The following is an 18,538-nucleotide window of genomic DNA, read 5'->3' on the forward strand; positions in this document are numbered from 1 at the left end:
TTAGTTTTCTGTATGTCATCTCTTTGTTTCCCTCAATCCCTCCATTCCCGCCTTCCTTCATGTTAAATACATTTTATATGATGCCATTTGATTCCTTTCTCATTTTTTTCTATACATTTTAAAGATGTATTCTCAGTGGTTGTCCTGGAGATTACAATTAACATTTTAGTGCATAACAATCTAATTTTAGTTAACATCAACTTAGTTTCAACCGAATACAAAATGTTTGCTCCGTTCTTCTCTTTGTGTTTTTATTGTCAGAAATTACATCTTTTTACATTGTGTGAACATCAACATAGATTTATAATTATTGCTTTGTGCAGTTGCCTTTAATTCAGATAAGAAGGAGCAGGAGTTACAAACAAAAAATGCATTATACTAACTTTTATATTTACCTATGTATTTGCTCTACCACTCCTTCTGTAGTTTCTTTTTCCTTTCGTTTTTCCTTTTTTATTCGTTCCTTTGGTTCTTTATTCCTTTCTTCCTTATTTTCTTCTTTTGAACTGTGATAGGAAAAAATAGAAATCTCTCCTTTAGTATTATTTTAAGATGGGTGCTGACAATGTCCTTAGTGATCTGTCCTCTCACCTATCTTTGATGCTTACAAGGTGTGTTACAAACATGTCTTTATGTTATTAATACATGTATTTTTTTGCCTATTGTGCGTACAAATTCTGCATCCATCTCCATCTCAGAGGTAAGCAGAACATGGGTAGGGACTCTGCCTGATGTTTCTCTGCAGTTCTGATGTTAAAGGAAATGCCCTGCTTGTCAAAGACTCCTAATAGGTGGCTGTTGATATTGTTCTCAGTAGCCTCTTTCATTTCTTCAGCCAGGCAAGCTTTACTATCTCCAGTTTCAGTGAGAAAAGGAAGAGCCAAGAGAGTTCAGGAACTTGACTAAGGTAATAATAAAGAAGGGAGAAAAAAACGTGTTCTTCTGGGCTTTGTACCTATCCCTGTGTCGCAGGCAGCTTGCTCAGTTATCTCTGACAAGCCTGAGACAAGTTTTCCCAGCACCAGCACCAACTTCTGGCAACAGACAGTCCTTGTAATGAATAATCCACTTGAGGCAATGTTCAGTTTAAGATGCCTATCTGTTCTTTTTGAACACTGAGAGCAAATGAAATAGGAAATTGTTTCCCACAGACTTCCTGAGCAGTAGAGAAAAACATTTCACCCTCATTTTTCACTGAAGGACAATGCTTGGGGGAGGGAGGCCATGCAGGTCACAACCAACAGCTTCAGGTGAAACAGAGAAGGCAGAGTGACCAGAGTTTGCCCTTCTCAAAACATGAAGTGGGTGAAACTCGCCTCCTCTGCACTCAGACCTCCTGGCTTGGCTTGGAGAAGGGCACGGGGTTGTAAAAAGCTCAGATAAAGCTTTTAAGTTCAGATAAGTAAGGGTTTTAGTTTCAGACTATTTGCCATAGAAACCGTATCTTTGAACAGGCTACTTCCTCACTTGCAAAAACAAGATTGTTATGAAGGTTAATTTAAATTGTACATTGTGGTGCTTGGAAGAGAAGAAGTGACGTTCTCTTTCTTTCCTCATCCGTGTCCTCTCCTGTCACCACCGCCTGGGGGCCGGTGTCCCCATTCTCTCAGTGTCCTACACTTTATAAAATTAATGGGCTGATAAATACTTTCTTCCTAACTATAAATGACCATTAGGTTCGATATGTTACTTTTTATATAGAGATGTGCCTATTTTAATAAGAGACTAAAATCTAATTTCCAGGGAATTACATGGCAAATATGAATGGAGTCGTCTTCCGTCAAGAAAATCCAGCCTTGCTAAATGCCATTTCCCACAACATGGAACCAGGGGTCTTTTGAAAATGCCAATTCCAGGATAAGGTCAAGGAAAGTGAAAGTGGAAGTCTTAGGCCAGTAACTGTAGAATCAATGAACAATCGAGGTATGCAGAAAGGATGCGGAAGGCAGTGTGAAAGGGTTCCCACTAGCTGAACTTGGAATAGATTGGTAACTAAAAAGAATAGTGACAGGAATAAGTTATATCATATTGAATAATGATAAATTATGTGTCCATAAACACACCTTAAAAAATTAAAGAGGGGGGTGTAGAAAAAAGAGGAAAAAATTCCTTTTCACAGAATAACGCCAACTAACATATGTAGAAGAAATAATGTGAATATAAAATCACCCTATTGCAACCACCATAGTAACGCTTGATTCTGGCAATAGGTATTAGTGGATGCTAAAAGTACGGGGTAGAAAAATTGGGGAGAATAATATGCTTACACAGTCTCAGATTACACGTAATACTTACCAAGGGAAAATGCCTTGATGATGAAGAAAGCTAATGGATCCCCATTGCTAATCAATTGATAACATTTAACATTTTAAAAAATCAGATAATCCAGTACCATGTTCCTGCTAATGTGGTGCTCTGAGCAATGATAAAATCTCTTCAACAAAAATAGTTGAATTACATCTTAGCATGAAGAAACAAGCCAACAAATTTACTGGACTAGACTCTTCAAAATGTTGCTGACACAAAAGATCACACGTACAGAGCTGGGGGCACTGGCCTGGACTAGGGAGCATGACAGTAAATGCATGACCCTGGGTTCCTTAATTTTGAATGCCAGGAAAGAAAGAAAGAAAGGAACAAATGGAGACAATTAGATAAATTTAAGGAAGGATTGCATAGTAGGTAATAATCTTGTATCAATGTTAAATTTCCAAAGTGTGACTTTTTATGTGATTATGGAGAAGAATGTTCTTATTCCTGAGAGAGGCATGCTGAAGAATTTATGAGTAAAAGGAAATCACTCATGACTCTTGACTCATACATACTCACCTATACATGTGTCTATTTGCCTATCCATCTATCTGTCTAGAACGTGGCAAGTAAAAAAATAAACTTTGCACATAAAAGTTACAGCCTCACAAGTAGGCCAGTTATTTAACCCAACTGGTGTGAGGCGAACGTGATTAACCACTACACTACGGAAACACCTATTTAACCCAATTGGTAAAATTATTCTTCAGAAAAATCATGTGAAGTTTATAAGAAAAACAAGGTAAAAATAATCCTTCAATCTCACCTTTGGACGCAAAATGGAGCAAACCTAACCCATTCGAGCTCCTTGAGGGATCAGTTGTAGTCATGGACCCACAGTCAGCAGATTCTCTAATAGGTAATAATGAATTTCATTCCTCTAGACATGACGGGTTTGCTTGTTTCATAGTATTGAACAAAAAGAATGTTGGCTGCCTGATGGGAAAATACAGACGCCTCGATGACTGAAGGAGGATTCAGTCATCCTATATATTTTATTTTGTAATGTTTGTCTTTTAAAATCAGCTTTGATCTTCCTCCTTCCACTTCACATCTAGAAATCTCTAGATTTTTTGAGATATGCTACTTAGTAGCAGTGTGAGCTCAGGTGCCTCCCTGTGCATCAGTTTTCTCATTTGTAAAATAAAGATGAAAAATGTAACCTGCCTTCACCGGGTGTTAAGGGTAAGTGAATTAATGGCAGAGAGGCTCCAAGAACAATGCCTAGCACCTAATAAGCACTGCAGAGATTTTAGCTAATGTTCTTGTTGTTGCTGTTCATAGCTTCAAGGCTGGACGTGTTCTTAGTCACCAATTGAGTTCATACAAAACATTTTTACAGCGTCCAACCCTCTACTTCCATGAAACGTGCAGCCTTCCTCTTTTCTGTATAAGGCTAAGCTCTGCACAGTTTTGTTTGGGTTGTTTTGTTTTACAGTTCTCCAGGGACTATTCCCAGTTCCATTAGAAATTACTCATTTGGGTAAATAATTTCAAAACTTGAATTAGCTATAACTTGGTTTCATGGAATTTTGTGCAACTGCTCACATTAATAAACCCTTTGCACGTCGTCCTGGGTTCTCTGATCTACGGTCCAACTTGTCGTCGCTTAAGTAGCCCCTTTTCTTTTGTCCTTAAATGTCTGGATACATTTCTTCCCTCTAACATTTTGGCATTTAAAAATTTACATTCTCGATACGTTATTCTCACGTAGCACACAGAGAGTGAGCTCAATCTTCTGTCTCCTCGGGCAGATAATCACTTCAGTGGATTCTGAATTCCCATACAAGTCTGGAAACTTCACAATACATTTAGCTACAATAGTTCCAAATAATGTTTTTCAAGCTATAATAAAAAATATACAATATTTAAACATAGTGATTTTGGTTCACATTAGACATCACACTCTTATTAATTGTGTGAAACCAGTCTTATGAATGGGATTTTATCCATTTTCCACATATATATGGTTTTACATTTTATATATAAAATTCAAAGAGGTTTCTTCTTAAAACATTAATTTTCAATACTCCTGAAGACATTAGAAGATAGCCTGAGTAGTTATAAGGTTAGATTATTTTTGCTTTTTTGGAGATAAATATCTGTGGATTAAATGATGAGGCAGTCGCTATGTTTTGCCGTTTTGTCTGTGTTTCAAAAACCTGCTTACATGGATTAGAAGGATCTTTGTACATAAAAAATAGGTCATGACTGAATGAGAACGTGGGTCATCTCTCTAACAGAGTTTACAGCATGGGATTCACTAAGAAAAAATAAGATATAAACTACAAGATTTATAGGTTTAAATGATACTTTAGATTGGTTACATTATCAGTACATTTTACTAAATGCCTATTGTTATCTGTTGTTTTTAAGTTTGGGGGAAAATGCTATTTAAATCTCTCTCATCAAATTACTCAGGACAAGAGAAAATAATTATGTCCAATTATATTCAATTTAGAACTCTGGGATGAGTTTCAATATGCTTAATAAATGAAATGGTTATGTTTATTTTCACTTGCTAAATGGCAAACTAACCATTCTCTCCTGCATGATTTAAACATAATTGATCAGATTATCCTGTGCGGCAATCGTTCTTTCTTGTAAAATTTGTCTTCCCAGGAACCTTAATCTTAAATCCTCCAAAGTCTCATTCATTTAGCGGTTTGACACTAAGTGGGACATGACACAACTATGTCTACAATCCCCCCTCCTTTTGGAGACTCTCTGTCCACTAACCAAGGATGCCAACATTTGCCTCTGTTTTAACTTCATGGTAAGGATGCTTTACTGACACACTTACGGACACTTGCCCACTGTGAAACTATGCTTTACCATTCTGAGTGGTGGCACCTTCACCCCCGCCTGGAGTGACTGCAGGTGCTACTGCCGGGCAGAAGATACTGGGATGTGCTGTCTGGATATCCCCATCATCTGGGAATGCTCCCATACATAGCCATCAGCTGTCATCTTCTTTGCAAATTCCCTCGGCTGCCTCGCCACCTGTCTAGGACAACCCAAATGCAAATGGTTCATCAACACAAAGGCCTAAACCAGGCTTCTTTCATCCAAACTTGGGACAACTTGGTAGGGCCATTCCAGCTTCAGAGCTCCCTAGGGATCAGTTGAGACTTTCGTTAGGACTTCACTACTGCCTGCATTCTCCCTGCCCACTTCTGCTTCCTTCCCTTCCCCCCAATAGTTGCCCCTCCCAAGGGCATTTCTTAATGAACTTCCTGCAGGCTAATCTCCCTCTCCAGGTCCACTTCCTGGAAAACTCAACTTACAGCAATCTAGTATAGCAAAGATCTTCAAAGTTAAGATTCATTTTTTTCCTGCTTATGGTACAATTTTAAAATCTCTTGCTCTAAAGACATTCATTCCCCAGTGGCAGAGATAACGTCACCTTTAATCTGAACTTGAACTTGCCTTGGATTTCTGCATTGAAATCTTAGAATAATCTCTTTCTGGGCAGCCCAAAAGGTTGGTGGTAACATTGCCTGCAAGCATGGAGTAAAATGCATTAAAAAGCAACTTTATTAAGTGATATAAAATCTCTGCAGCTTACTCTAAAGCAAAATTCCCAGCGCCACGTTCAGCCTATTAAGTCAGCAGTGATTTTATAAGAAGAGTCAGTTTCTGGCCAGTGTGAAGAATAGACGAGTATTCCTTTTTACACATAGCAGGAAGGAATCCACATCCCCGAATCCTCAGTAGTCTCAGGAGTCGCCATGACTGCAAACATCTGTGTGACGAATTTGTTCCTGTCTTCCCAGCCTCATCACCTATGTGCCCAGACTCACTGAATATCTAAGTCAATTCTATTCAAGATTGTCCCATTAACAGAAGGGTAAATATCCCCATGAATATGTCTGGGACTTGGTTTGCTTCTCCAAAACTTAGTACAGTATTTATTGCAGTTCAGGTAAGCTTTAGGTGCTTGTGCCACTGTGACCACAGGCCTAAGAACAAGAAGGTATTTGAAAACATCAAATTTTGTGGGTGGTGCCTGTGGCTCAGTGAGTAGGGCGCTGGCCCCATATACCGAGAGTGGCAGGTTTGAACCTAGCCCCAGCCAAATTGCAACAACAACAAAAATAGTCGGGTGTTGTGGTGGGTGCCTGTAGTCCCAGCTATTTGGGAGGCTGAGGCAAGAGAATCACCTAAGCCCAAGAGCTAGAGGTTGCTGTGAGCTGTGATGCAACGGCACTCTACTGAGGGTGACAAAGCGAGACTCTGTCTCTAAAAAAAAATCAAATTGTGTTATCTCTCTTCCCTATGACTCTGCCTGGGGCTTTATAAATCTCCTTCCCCAGGGCCTGGACACTATTATTCCAAGGTATTTCCCAGATTCTGAAAATTGTCACAAGCTAGAAATGTTTTCTGCTGCACTCAGCTGCCCATGGGCCTTGAAGCTGACCAGGAATAGCCTGAGTTTGCTGTGTTGGGCACTGTGGGTTGCACACCACACTTGAGGCTATCGCCCAGAAACCCAGCTTAACCCCCGCGGCAGACCTCGTATCATCCTGAGTTCCTCTGTCTCTCTGTTGCTGAGATTGAGCCTATGTTGCAATTATTTCCTTCCTCCCTCCTTTGTCTGCCCTTCTTTTATCCCTTTGCCCTTCCTTCTTACCGTCAACATTTGGAGGACATCTGTTTGGGGGTCTGTGGAAAGGATAACTGCTCCTAAGCACTGCTGTCCTCTGTGTGTGAGCTCAATAATTTGCTTCGTAAATGAGCTCTTTGCTCCTTAGACTGTTTGCTGCTGGTCTGGTCTCCCCATCAGTCTGGTTGCTAAATATGCACGTCTCAGTCTGTGCTTGTCCTGCCCAGAGATTTCTGACTGGCATCTGCTCTCAGCCATTCAGAGTTATCTAGAAATCAGCAGGGACAGCCTTCGAAATCATCCCCATTTCTTCACTCCATCACCTGTATGGACAAGGCACACATCTCCTCTTGGTAAGAAGAGCCTACGACAGTCCCATCTAAGGTGCCAGGTTAGGGAGTTTCTCCTCCATCATTTACCTATGTACTTACTGACCCACTCAGAGTTAAAGTCTCTTCTCGATCCCATCTCTCTCTCTCTCTCTCTCTCTGCAAAAAGAAAAGTTTGGTTTTGCTTTAATTAAAAAGGTAATATTTTGGTGAAATTGAAAATTAAGAATGTAAAAGCCACTATAAATAAATTTTACTAATATTTTCTTCCATATTTTTTCTTGTATGAGTGCAATACATAAACACACACCTTCTCCAACACACACACACACAGTGTATAGAACAGATAATGTATCGTGCAGCTCCTATAAGCAAGGATTTGTATTAGGGATTTTACATCCATTTGATCCCCACAAACTCTATGAGCTCATCTGAGTATCGTTTTGATTTTTTTCTGCAGCCATCATACCTCCTTTACCTGCCTTGTGATCCCACCTAGGGTCTGGGGTCTAAGTGAGGCAGCCAGTCTAGGAACTCTGTCTTCTTCTGTCAAAGGGTTAGACGCAAATCCCAAGCTAGACCAGTCAGATGATCTTTCCAGAATTATCTTGAACAGAATGAGAGAGCCATTTTATCTTACTCATCTGGGTGGTGTGTCCTATAGTCTTTGCTATCGAGATCCAACTAGCTGTTCTGGAACCTTTCCTTTACTATGATGGGTTCTTCAGCTCTTCTTCTGAATAGGTGAACTTTCTCATATCCTTACAACAACTTTCTTTTTTTAAAGTCATCCAGATTTTGTTTCTCCTATTTACTACCTCCAAATTCCTAACCAACACAGAAATACACAGAAATATGATAGCATTATCCTAGTTGACCTAAGTTAATGAAACTGAGGCTTAAGGAAATTGAATAACTTGCCCAAGATCGTCCAGGCAATAAGAAGTGGTACCAGGACTCTATAATCCTAACCTCTGTGCTTCATTTTAACCAACTCTATGTCAATCTTTCTCTGTATAGAGAGATATGAGGTATGGATATGTGTGTACATTCTTATATATTTTTTCCCACAGTTGAGATCCTACAATATTCACAGTTCTAATACTTTTTAGCTTAAAGATTTATAGCTTATAAAATTAACATTTTATAGCTTATAGTAGCTGCTCGATACACTGTTCTATACACTGGGTTTGTGTGTGTTGGAGAGTGATATATATTTTCCCACAGTTGAGATCCTACAATATTCACAGTTCTAATACTTTTTAGCTTAAAGATTTATAGCTTATGAAATTAACATTTTATAGCTTATAGTAGCTGCTCGATACACTGTTCTATACGCTGTGTTTGTGTGTGTTGGAGAGTGTGTGTATGTGTGCACTCAGACAATAAAATATCTGGAAGAAAATATTAGTAAAATATTGGAAGCTAAAGGGACCCCATTGTTCCAGCATCTAGACTCTACCATCAAAATTAACATTTTAGTATACAACCTTTTGCTTTCTCTGTGTATGTGCAATATAAATCACATACCCATGCACACCCACATTTATGTATCTGTTGAGACCCAGGCTCTGTGTGGAGATTGTTATCATCACTTTTCTCTCTTAACATTATTTTTAAAGCATTTTCCTGAGTAATTAAACTCCTTTCAAAGTATTTTGATGGCTACATTTCATTATGTGAATATACCTAAATACATTTAATCACTCTTCTTTCAGACATTGAATAGCTATATCTTTTCTTTTTTTGCATTGATAAATAGCACTGCAATCAACAACTTTGTTGGCATATGACTGTTTTCTTAAAATAGATTCTGAAAGCAAAATTATTGTCTTACGGGCTTTGAAAATTTTAAAGTCTCTTGATATACATTGTCAAAAAATTTTCAGAAACATTACATGCCTATCCTCCAACTAGTGTTGAAAAGCTAGTTTCATTCAACTCTCCAAACGTGGCTGTTGACTTCTAAAAAATTAAGGCCAATTATTGGAAATGATAGCCCATGTTGTATTTGGCATGTCTACTAATGTCTTTTTTCCTGATTATAAAGCAATACAAGCTAATTGTAGAAAGAACAGAAAATAATCACTTATCATCAATATCTAGACAAAATAGTAATTTGATTACTCCTTTTCGTCTTGCTGTGTACATGTTAAAATACATAAATAATATCTATATTGTTGAGGTCATATAGCGATACTGTTACCGAAACATTTTCACTTCACTGAGTTGTCAAATATTCTCTAAAACATTATTGTTATTAGTTGCTGAATATCTATTTTATGGATCTGCTATAATGTCTTTAACCTTCTTGCTTACTGGACATGTATTCATCAACTACACAATTGATAAATACATCATCACTGCAATACATACCACTGTTCAAAGCCTTTGCATTTTTGATGATTTCAGTAGAAGTTATGACCTGAAGTGGAATTGCTCCTTTAAATGATATGGATATTTTAAAGTTTCCTGATAAATATTTGTCAAGTTTTTTCTAAAATGCTTCTTCCAATTATGCATCAAAGTACATTTCAATCTTCTCCACATTCTTAATTGTTCCTTCTTAGTGATTCATGTTTTGTATTGTTCTTTTTATATTTGTTTAAAATATTTGTATTTCTTGTATTCTGAACTCATCATATCCCTCACACATTTCCCTTTGGCTAGTATCACAAAATGAAGTGGGCATGTTTTCCTGAGGATTTACTCTCCACAGAGCTCAGAAACATAACTCAGTTGCCCCCAAGTCACTCTCATTAAACGTTTTGAGTAATTCATTCACCACTGGCTTTCAGTGATAAATTTGTTATCATATGTTTCTCAGTATCTGTGGTTACAGGATGCTATATTTGCAAAGTTTAAAATTTGCAATTAATATTACATTTACAATGTACTTTTATATCTTAACTACAATGATTGCAGAGATGTGCAAGTTGGGGTCCACTGGAGAACAACCAGTGGGAAATGAAAGTCAAGATTCAGACCAGGTTCTCAATTTCCAAGTCTTGTAGTTTTCATTAAGACACTTTACCAGTATTCCTGGTGTCAGCAATATAAAGTGACTCCAGAGGTGTTAAGAAAATTCTGAAGTAATGTTCAGAGATCCAAAAGCAAATGCCTGTACTGTATTTTTAGCATGAGACTGACATCCCTTTGGGGGCCTTTAATTGCAGTGGTCCATCAGTTTTTATTTTTCAATGTCTAAATATAAAAACGCAGTGATACTTTAAAAAACCAGGTGCACTTTTACTCATGAATTGTTGAGTTTATGAATGACAGAAGTTAACAAGACTTCAGAATATTTTCGCCTGTTTAATGACCTAAGCCATCTATTAGTACCTTGGAGAGCTTCCAATTTTATATCCTCTCCCTCTTCCCAACATCTCCAGAAAAGACAGATTTTCTACTGCCAAAGAAAATGGGTACATTGATATCTTCCAAGTTTTTTGAAAACAAACATATCATTTCATTTTTCATTTTGCTACCTGAAATGGCTTTCTCCTTTTGCCCCATTAAAAATAAAATTGCCCATGATCCGTGATTCCGCGAGAGCTTATTTGATTCGACGAGAATTAAGGTATTTTCTTTTCCTCAGGACACAAGTTTCTTTGCCACGTCTGCAAATTCAAACGCCTCTTTACGATGAGCGTCTAGGAGAAAAACCAGCTTTTCCTCGAGTGGTTTTAATTCATGGGTACGATCTATTTCTGAAGACAATGTGGAAGCAGAACCTGGGTCTCCACAGGTGTAGGCAGGAGGCGGGAAGACTCCGGAGCCGGGGTAGGATCCTGCCGCCCCTGCTGCCCTTTATCGCTCTTGGGGCTGTAGGAAGCTTCAGCCTTGCTAATCCCCGCCGCGCAAGCGCGCTCGCCTTCTCCGCCCGTACCCTCCTACCCGCTCCCTCACTGCACCTGCCAGGTCATAAACCCACCCTCGCTCTCTCCCGGAGGAGCGGGCTTGTCTCACCTTGATTGGTCGGAGCCCACGAGGGCTCGTCCAATCAGTCATCGCTCCTGAGCAACCTACTCCCGCTCTTCCCGCCCACGCCCCGCCCAGCCCGCCCCTTCATTACCTAGCTGCTTTGTGACTGGTGCGCGCCCAAGTCACTCAGCGGGGCGAGGTGTGCAGGAGTGGGAAGGAGGGGCGAGAAGAGAGGCGGGGAAAGGAGGGGATGGGAGGGAAGGGAGGAGGCGGGGCTCAGGTGCCGAGCAGCCGAGTCCCGGCTCAGACGGGGGAGGGGGCAAACCCGGGAGGGAGGCGGGGGAGTGTGGGAGGGGGTGACGCCGGCGACGTCGGCTGCGCGAGGTTCCGCGCGTGAGCGGCGCCGGCGCTGGGCCTGGCCACCGAGCTTTCCCCGCGGGCTAGCAGGTCTCGACGCCGGCTCCTGGAGCAGCGCGGGCAGGAGGGAGGTGTAGGTGTCAGCGGTGTAGTCGACGGCTGCTCCGGCCATGGAGGAGACGCAGCCGCTGCCACAGCCTGAGCTGTCGCTGTGCGACAGCCTCATGATCTGGGTGAGTGCGAGGGGGCGAGGGGCCGAGGCGAGGAGCCCAAGGCTCCCGGTTCTCTCTAGGTGAGCCCGAGGAGGACCTGGGGCCACCTGCGTGGGGGTCCCTCCGCGCCCTGCCCTCTGGGCCTCGGGTCGCCCTTGACCGCGAGAGTGCCACCTGCGGGTCGCGCGCGGGGCAGGTGTGTGCGGGGGTGGGCGGTGAGGGTGGAGGATCTGGTCCTACCCAGGAGGATTCACCAGTCGGTGTCCCTAAGAGATGTGGCAAGAACCAAGTGCCCATCCCCTTTCCTCCCCTCCTGCCCCATTTTCTCCCCTTCTCAGGCGCTCCAAGCCCTGGACTTTCTGGACCGCATACTCTCTTGCCATCTGTCCTCTTGGGAGTGAAGATCCTATCCAAAACCTGGCCCTCCACCTCCAACCCCCTTGCTTTACTTGGACGCGGGTGTCCAGGAGGTGGCTGGCTGTTTGAGTTCCCGGATCAATGCAACTCTGAGACATCCAATTTTGTAGAAGCCGCTTGGAAGGGATGTTTCCCCACATTTCCTGTGTGGAGAGAGAGATATGTTGGGAGTGTGAGCTTGTTTTTTTCTTCTTCCTCGCTCCCCACCACATTTTTTTCTTTAAAGAAAAAGACTTGGCATTTTCATTTATGCTTTATTTATATTTAGGATATCTGTTAATTTGTGATAGGTTTTGGACAAGCAGGTCTAGTCCCCAGATTTTTCAGTCTTCCAGTCAGCAAAATGACACTGTGCCTTTGGAGTTGCTTAGGTACCGGAAAGCTGGCATTCAGGTGTGGTTCCTAACTCTGTTGGGCAAGGGTGGACTGGATGGTCCACAGAGTGCTGCTGATGCCTGTCCCCAAACCGGTTGTTTAATTGTGTGTAGGGGAGTGTGCGGAATAGAATGTAAACAGACTAGATCAGGAGGCTTAATCAGTTGATGATATTCCCTAGAAACCTCCTAATGCATCTAATTCCAAAGCATGAGAAATCTGGAAGGTTTATTGAAATAACCATAATTTAAAGCAACGTTTTGCACGTTGAAAATAACTTTTGCTTCAGTTGGAATGCAGATATCTAGGGTTTCCGAGTTAAAAGCAATTAGCTAACTGTTCAGCTGTGTTTTTGTTTGAACTAGGTATTTAGGTGTGGATCCTGTATTTAAGACTGTCACAAAACAAGGCAACATTTAATGATTTGTTTTTTTAAAAACAAGTGATTAAATTAAGGGGTGTATCGTAATCTGTTACACTGTTGTTCCAAACATCATCTGACTGACTGAAGCGTCAACTTACTCTTTATGATGTCATTGACTTATATGTGAGTTGATGGAGCACTGGATTGTCTTGGGTGGTAGTGCAGTGTTTTAAATACTGTCTGACTATTTAATTAGAATTTATTGATTTACAGCTTAGTGCTGAAGAAGACAGTGGCGTGGAAGGCAGAGTTGTGTATAATTATAGTGGAAGGCAATTTTTTTAAATCCGCAAAAATATTATGAATCAAATGACATGGACTCATAGATGACAGAGTAAAATTGGTTGTTGGCTTCTCCAGCCATTTCTAGTATACTTTTTATATGCTTCTCTTTACTATGTTGCTTAATATTCTGTACCTCTGAAATTGTCCTTATAAAATCACTAATCATACACATTCTATAAAAGGTTAATAATACAACTTTTAAGTCACACATTAAAGTTAATGTGTATGTCGGAAAGTTTGAAAAGTAGGAACCGCAGCTTGTTTTTCTTTAGAAGATGCTCTAATCCCTTTTCTTTGAATGTCCACACAATTTTAAGGTCTTTCCTAGTTTATATTTTAAATATTCTGTGGATTTATCATGTCCTCTCAGCCTGTATCATGCTAATTACTTCTCAGCTATCTAAAGGACCATTGCAGGAGCCATTTAACTGGCTCCCCGACTCAAGCATAAAGCAACCTTATGTCACATGCTACTCTGCAAAGCAGACTAAAGATGCCATTCTCTGCCTTATTATTCCCCGGGGATTCTCCTTCCTCCTGAGCAGTGGTTCTCAAAAATTGACATGCATCAGAATCACTTGGGGTTTTTTTTTGCTTAATGTGTCTGGAGATTCTGATCTGTATTGGTCCTAGACCCGACACTGTGACAACCCCTGCCTCGTAGCTGATGTGGCAGCCCCTGTTCTAAGTACATTTGCTGTTTCACTGTACACTCCCAGCACTCTCGTGAGGTAGGACTTCTCACTTTTTCCCATTCTATAGACAGTGCCATTAACAATAACACACATCTGAATTTCTTGTCACAGCCCTTTAGACCCCAGCCTGTCTGGTCACCTCCCTTGACCGGCACCCTCCCCCATCACTCTTTGCACTGCAAATCTGGGGTTACTGAACCACAGGTTCCCTAAAAATACCATCTCGAGTATCTGTACTGTTACATCTCTGAAGCTTTCTTCCCCTGGTTCTTTACTTAGAATACTTAGAAAATATGCTTCTCATCCCTCAAGATCTTCTTCTATGCAGGAATCATCTCCAAGAATTCTCTCCTGAATACAAACCCTAATTAAATTAGTTGCCTTGTCTGGAAATGATTTGTGTCTTTTTCTTCTCTCAACTCTTGATTGAAGCTACTCTGAGGGTAGAAACCTGGTGATTTTCCTTGGGAACCCCGTCCTACACCACAGGGCCCCACATAGGGAGGATCTCTGCGTACTTTGAGAGTAACTGTGGCTCGAATTAGTTTGCCTGTGGCCTTCTTCTGTGTTGGATTAGATAATAGAGACAGATTTCTAGGATCTCAAAATACACAGAACCACTAAAAGTGAATTATGGTGGGAGAGAATTTTATTGGATTAAGGTAAGTGGTGAAGTGAGGAATTGTCGGTGAATAGTGAAGGAGATGGATCTGTGTGGGGGAAAAGAGCCACGGTCTGTGGGATTTAATTTAAGATCCTCACGGGTTGAGATTAGATTTCTAGAAAGTATGTGATCCTGTGATCTGTTTTAGCTCTGTTGTAATTTGCTTTCTAAAAATTGTTCTTTCTTGCATTTGCTTCTTGAAAAGAGATGCCACAGGCCAGACACCAGTGGCTCGTGCCTGTAATCCCAGCACTCTGCTGGGCCAAGACAGGTGGATCACTTGACTTTGGGAGGTTGAGACCAGCCTGAGCAAGAGCAAGACCATGTCTCTATTAAAATGGGAAAAATTAGCTCAGTGTTGTGACAGGCACCTGTAGTCCCAGCTACCGGGGGGCTGAGACTAGAGGATCCCTTGAGCTCAAGTGTTTGAGGTTGATGACATCATGGCACTCTACCTAGGGTGGCAGAGCAAGACTCTTTCTCCAAAAAAAAAAAAAGAGAGAAAGAAAATATAAGATGCCACTATATTTACCTGGCAGGGGAGATACCATGATCACAAAGGTGGTTTTCTCAAGGCAAGGCTGATCCCTTGAACTCTGGATGTGCTGACCCCCGCAACTTCCCCAAGTATAGAAAACTCGGCTGAGTAACTTGAGGTAGTCGGGGACTATGTTTTTGCTTTTCCCTAAAAAATAAATAAAAGGTGCCACCATTCCACTTCTTTTTGTAATGTGTATGTGAATGTGTAATGAATAGCGATGTGACAAGTTAGTAATATCTAAAGCCAACTTTAGGTAGAAACAGCCTGACTTGATGAGTGGGCCTGACCTGTCATGCTTTAAGGTAACTGTTAGAGAGTTAGAAGTTTTGTCTCATTTCAGAGCCTACAGATAAATCGTAAGCCATTTAGAATTAATATTTCTAGCCTGTGTTTTCCCATTAGATGATATGAGGGAAATTTTAACTTGTAGATGTTGGGTTATCCTAAAGTTGCTTTTGTGACGCTCTGCTAAAAACAGGGAACACAAGACGAGAGGCATGAACGGGGATTTGTATTATTGAGAATTTCTGCATTCCCTTTGTATGTGGCCTCAGTGTGTTTTTACTGTCTTAGGGGTGATTATAGGAAATGTGAAGAGTTTCTTCTTATAAAAATATTACACAGCTATGGAAATTTGTGAATATAGTTTCATTTGTTTGACAGTGTTTGCATTTAAGCAGAATGGCACCCTGTGGGCATCAGAGGCAGTGAGGTCCTTCTCTTTATGTCATTTTAGCTGCAGACGTTTGAGACTGCCTCGCCCTGTCAAGATGTCAAACAGCTGACCAGTGGAGTCGCCATGGCACAAGTTCTTCATCAAATGTGAGTAGGATTCAGACTCGGCCTGAAAAGAATTGCAAACCCATTACTAAGGAAGGAAATTTAGACTTGAATTCTAAAGGCCATTGAAACTGTTTCCTATTCAGTGGCATATGCAGGTGTATGGTACGGGGGCATTTTTATAATTGGGAAACAGAAAATTTACTCCTTGCTTGTTCCCAGAGATGCATCTTAAGTGAATGTTCAGGGGATTCTTATTTATTCAAGAGATTTCACACTTAAAACTTGTTCTGGGCATGTTCACAGGATTATAACTGTGATCTAATTCAGCGGTTCTCAACTGTGGGTGACCCACAGGTACCGTATTAAAGGGCTGCGGTATTAGGAAGTTTGAGAACCACTGATCTGATTGCTTATGATGGTTCATTCGGTTGTACTGGAGATCATCTTAGAGATTGCTGCAACATCAAACACGGAATTTGGAAAGAAATATAAATTATTATGTTTGAAATCTATTTCTGAATTAGTTATAGTAATATATGAGTTCACCAGTAGTGAAAGGAGGAATGAGTGAAATTTGAAGGCACAGATGCTAGGCAGCCTTAACTGATAATGTGATTCTGTTTGAACTAAACCATTTTACATAATTGCATAATATCAAAAGTTGTCTTGGGTCCACACAGCAAATAGGCAAACACTAAAGAAAGCTGATTAGCAAACAAAATGGTCTGTGCATACGTCTCATAATATCTGACCCCACAGATAAGCAAAAAAAGTCCTCACAAAATTAGCCTGTGAATCATGGACAGCAGCTTGGATGCCCCAGTCTGCAGTATGAACCCTTAAGGGACAAACAGAACCAATTCTAGACTCATAGAATATAATATAGACTTTATATTAGCTTGCCTCAAGGCGAGAATCCTGTCTCTGCTGCTTTTGTTTATAGTCAATGATTATTTATTTGTTATTGTCATCTTGCCAAGGTTTGCTGTGATTTGACATTGAAAACTTTGCAGATGGGTTAGCAAAAATCCTATGCCTTTCTTAGAAAAACCACTTAAAATGATATAAAGATTCTAGTTATTTGGAATCATCAAAATGATCTACTATGATAGACAGACTTTATGGTTAACTCATGATAAACACATTGGAAGGCAAGCTTCCCACGTTAACTTTTGAAAGGGCCGTCATTCAAAAGTGCCTTACTCCTGTGTGTGGATTGACTTTAATATGATTTTATCAATCGGAGCCAAGCATTCTGAACGTAGGTTATTTTCTCTGATGACCTGGGAATGTCATCATTGTTTTTGTCCTTAGAAGGTGCCCCTGACTTCCCTTTGCCGTTATGTTGTGGGTGTGGGTGTGGAAGAGCCTGCATTGTGGTTGGTGTGAGTGTGAAGCTGGTGTGTGTTCACTCAGGTCGGCAGTCCCACCCAAAGATGTCATTTCTGTATGTTCTGGTGGCTTTAGTGGCTTTATGCCACAATACAGTGAAAGAGAGTTTTTTTTTACCGAGATAAGAGAGTTTTTTTTTTTACCGTGATGTGATGCATGTGGCTCTTTGGTCCTCGCTCTCTGCTTTTTCCTGTTTTGTTCTCTGTTTTATCTCATATTGTCTTCTAATACCTTTTCTATGGGAAAAATAAGCCATTTAGAAATCTCTCTATCTTTGTTAAACACATGGCCAGTGGCCTAAAATTGGGCCAGCCTGAATCACTCTCACTCTTTTTTCCCCCCTTTATTTGCCTGTTTTTGACACGTCCTCAGGGTCTGTGCCGCCTCATCACTGAAGAGGCATTTCCTTTTTTTAAAAAATTCCAGACTGTTAGGGGTACACATGTTTTCTTTAAGTATTTTTTTGTACAAATTGGGCTGCAGCTGTTCACACAGGGCTGCCCTTCTCCAGCCCGTGTACACTGTACTTGATACGCATCCCCAGCGCTCCCCTTCTGCCCCGCTGGACTTTCACTTAACTTGATTTTCTTTTACAATCTCTCTCAGTTTTGGATTTTTCCGAAGTCTGGATCCTGGACAGTGAGAGCTCAAAGTGTAACGTTCCTTTAGTTGTGCCAGCATATCAGATTCCTGTTAAAAGGGCACATTTTAAAATATTTCTTTGAACATTTCACAGCACTTTACATATGTTACAAGTTCTGATATATCGCACCGATGACTGCTGTGGCTGACATCACATCACATTAAAGATGTTACTGGAGATGAGAAGGGAGATTGTGCTTTTCATGGATGTAGTAAAATTTAATAATAATTCTGTTCTCACTCACCTAGGGGAAGAGAGGCTTTGAAGGAATAAAATCGTTAAACGTGATCTCCCTACTCTATAACTTAGACAGGGGAGTCATGTTATTGCCAGGGTTCTGCACTTCCTGAATTATCACCTTTAGTTTGATTATGTAACATGTGCCTCTCTTTTTCAAATGCATGCCAAAGCTACTTTAAAAACTACATGGGTAAAATTATAACCACACCTGTACTGGGTTTCTAGGGCCACCATAGCAAAGTACCACAGCCCACGTGGCTTAAACAACAGAAATTAATTCTGTCACAGTTCTGGAGGCTGGAAGTCCAAAATCAAGGTATTAGCTGGGCCGTGATCCCTCC

At 40.7% G+C, this 18,538-nt stretch overlaps 1 protein-coding gene and 1 non-coding gene across 2 annotated transcripts in view; both read left to right on the plus strand.

The window, feature by feature from the left end:
• The first annotated feature begins 11,491 nt into the window (after window positions 1-11,491).
• The window catches only part of HOOK1 (hook microtubule tethering protein 1), a 57,490-nt gene continuing 50,443 nt past the window's right edge, over window positions 11,492-18,538 (plus strand). Inside the window, exons 1-2 of the mRNA XM_023515100.1 lie at window positions 11,492-11,759; window positions 15,876-15,961. Of these exons, the coding sequence (XP_023370868.1) occupies window positions 11,697-11,759; window positions 15,876-15,961 (149 nt within the window). The 5' untranslated portion in view covers window positions 11,492-11,696. The remainder of the gene's footprint in view (window positions 11,760-15,875; window positions 15,962-18,538) is intronic.
• LOC111726466 lies at window positions 15,123-15,287 on the plus strand. Its single transcript, XR_002774231.1, has one exon. It is a non-coding gene; the product is annotated as a U1 spliceosomal RNA (small nuclear RNA).

This window comes from Otolemur garnettii, unplaced genomic scaffold (genome assembly GCF_000181295.1).
Source record: "Otolemur garnettii isolate 467f Iridium unplaced genomic scaffold, OtoGar3 scaffold00066, whole genome shotgun sequence".
In the NCBI taxonomy this organism is placed as follows: Eukaryota; Metazoa; Chordata; class Mammalia; order Primates; family Galagidae; genus Otolemur; species Otolemur garnettii.